Source organism: Nanorana parkeri, unplaced genomic scaffold (genome assembly GCF_000935625.1).
Source record: "Nanorana parkeri isolate BGI_ZX_2015 unplaced genomic scaffold, ASM93562v1 scaffold178, whole genome shotgun sequence".
In the NCBI taxonomy this organism is placed as follows: domain Eukaryota; kingdom Metazoa; phylum Chordata; class Amphibia; order Anura; family Dicroglossidae; genus Nanorana; species Nanorana parkeri.
Genome location: NW_017306446.1, coordinates 1,792,840 through 1,795,702, shown reverse-complemented (window position 1 = coordinate 1,795,702; position 2,863 = coordinate 1,792,840). Strand labels below are relative to the sequence as shown.

The window sequence follows — 2,863 nt, the reverse complement described above, 5'->3', positions numbered from 1 at the left end:
CCCCCATCCAATCTTCCTGAGTATTCCCTTCCCTCTCAAGGCTGTTCCTTGTCCCGGAGACACTTTGCAGCTGTTCAAGAGACAATTGCACATGACCCTTACTGGCGTGTGAGTGGGATGCGTGGGATGGAGGGGGCAGAGGAGAGAGTCAGGATAGGATTTGAACTTGTCACAGAGGGGAGGTATCTGACGTCACTGGCTAGGACATACAAATAGACAAGGACCAGGGCTCTCGCTCTTGTCAATTCACACCACTTACAAGATCTCCATCCATCCAGGGCCAAACTTCCAGACTCCCTGCATCACAAGCTAAAAGAGCAACCATGAGCCAGTCCTATTCAACCAGCCAGAGGGTGTCTTCCTACCGCCGTACCTTCGGTGGGGCATCACCAACATACACCAGGGCCTCCTATGGGTCTAAAGGAGGTGCCGCCAGCTCACACTCCTCTAGGGTCTACCAGGTTTCCCGTTCAGCAGCAGTCCCTACCCTATCCAGCTTCAGGGCATCACGGATTACCCCGGTACGGAGCTACGGCACAGATGTTCTCGACTTCAGCCTGGCCGATGCCATGAACCAAGAGTTCCTTCATACTCGCACCAATGAGAAGGTGGAGCTGCAGGAGCTGAACGACAGGTTTGCCAACTACATCGAAAAGGTACGCTACCTTGAGCAGCAGAATGGCATCCTGGTGACCGAGGTCAACCGGCTCAAGGGCAAGGAGCCGACCAGGATCAGCGACCTGTACGAGGAAGAGATGAGGGAGCTGAGGCACCAGGTGGACATCGTCACCAATCAAAGGTCCAGAGTGGAAGTAGAACGGGACAACTTGTTCGATGACCTGCAGAAACTGAAACAGAGGTGAGTGAGTGACAAAACAAAAGATGCACAAGCTTTAAAAAAGGTAGCGGAAGGGTGGGATGGACCGTAGGCGAAACTCTACATCTTTCGAAGTAAAAGGTAGTCAGGTGAGGAGGAAAGTACAACGCAAGGAGTAACTTAGGTGAAAAGTCATGTGACCATTACTATTCAAAAGCCAATAAATCTAGCTATAATAATCCATTTGGAGGTAACAAAGGGTTAAACTTACCCCTGGAATATTCTTAATAACCTCTGCTGTCATCCAAGCAGACACTGCGTCTTACAGTTCCCCCTCCCCTATAATCCATATCTCTGTGCTGGCCATATAAGGGGCTCACCCTTCCAGGAATGTGGGAGAGGATACTTCCACGTTGTCTTTGACTTCCTGTCCGTGACATGTCCCTGTAACTGGTGAATCTGGCCCTCCTAGGGCCCACCATGACTCTGTCACCCTCTGCACAGAGTTATGTCCTGCAATGTACTGCCAGGGTGACACTCCAATGTCTTCATCTACAGTTCCATAGATAACACTGAGGAGGAGTTTCATGTACATGGACTTGTTGCATACAGGGTGCCAAATCATTCAGAATTCCTTCTATATCCAGCGCAAGTTAGACAATTAATAACAAAGCTGATTGCTACAAGTAACAGTCTTCATAAATCATCTCTTTATAATATCCATCAGAAATTCGAGTTATATCATTGCTATTACTATTATATGATTAGTATTACTATATTATTTTACTGTACAGTACAATATATATATATATTTATTATTATTAGATCTAATCTATCTATCTATCTATCTATTTATCTATTATCATTTTATCTATCTATCTATTATCATTTTATCTATCTATCTATTATCATTTTATCTATCTATCTATTTATCTATTATCATTTTATCTATCTATCTATCTATTTACCTATTATCATTTTATCTATCTATTTATCTATTATCATTTTATCTATCTATCTATCTATTATCATTTTATCTATCTATCTATCTATCTATCTATCTATCTATCTATCTATCTATCTATCTATCTATCTATCGCATTCTGTCATCTAATGTACAGTTGCCATGTCTGACCTCCCTCCTGTGAAGCACATGTGCTATTGCCAATGGTCATAGCAGACTTACCATACCAAGTGCACCTGTTGCAATTGTTGGGATTCACAATGCAAGAGAGAGGTCCAGGTCACAGATAATGAGAAATGATTGGACCATTGCTACCAAACCATTGTATTCTGATTCCTGCATGTGGTTATTACATATAATGATATTATACATAGTTTTTCCCCTTGTTTCTTTGTTAATTGACATGCAGATTAAGCTCCCCAGACATACTGACATTGACGGGGACTTTGGGAAAGTTTAAGGCCATTTAGTTGCACTGACAGTGTTTTTAATGAAGATTCAAAATAATGATATAAAAGATAAGTGCTGCAAGGAAGCGCCCCCAGCAGTGTTGTAGTTTGTCCCAGCGCTAGTCATTGTCACTACTAGCAGACAGCTTGGCTTGCAAATGGGGAAAAAAAAAAGAAGAGTAAAATAATAAAAAAGGAATGTATATATTAAACATTGTAACTACATATAGTAACTGGGTACAGGTATCAGAATATTCTCTACGGTAATGGTCCTTGAAGCCAGGCCAGTCCAAGGTGGATGTTGTGGGTGCAGCACTCAGCTCCTTGTAATTGAATTGGCTTCTTATTAGCATTTACTAAGTGAAATCAGGAATCATTAGTAGACATGGTAGGGTGGCCACTTGTCTGCGGTTCACCTGGACAGTCCGGGTTTTGAATGCTGTGTCCGGGTTTCATGACAGCTAAAACCTGGACACAAGATATCAGGCAGACGGGCAACCACGGGGCTCTGGTGTTCCTGGTTGTAAACAGCCGCGCCTTACACAGGATGGGTCAGAAGGTCTCCTCATCACTAAGTATGCCTAAGTACTGTGACCTGATTTTTTATTTTCTCCCCCTCCCTCCCCTCCCCCC

At 43.4% G+C, this 2,863-nt stretch overlaps 1 protein-coding gene across 4 annotated transcripts in view; it reads left to right on the top strand.

The window, feature by feature from the left end:
- The first annotated feature begins 222 nt into the window (after positions 1-222).
- The window catches only part of DES (desmin), a 27,036-nt gene continuing 24,395 nt past the window's right edge, over positions 223-2,863 (top strand). For 3 of the 4 annotated variants that reach the window (XM_018554936.1, XM_018554935.1, XM_018554933.1), the window contains exon 1: positions 223-859. In XM_018554936.1, the coding sequence (XP_018410438.1) occupies positions 324-859 (536 nt within the window). In that variant the 5' untranslated portion in view covers positions 223-323. The remainder of the gene's footprint in view (positions 860-2,863) is intronic. The other variant, XM_018554934.1, reaches the window with a different exon arrangement.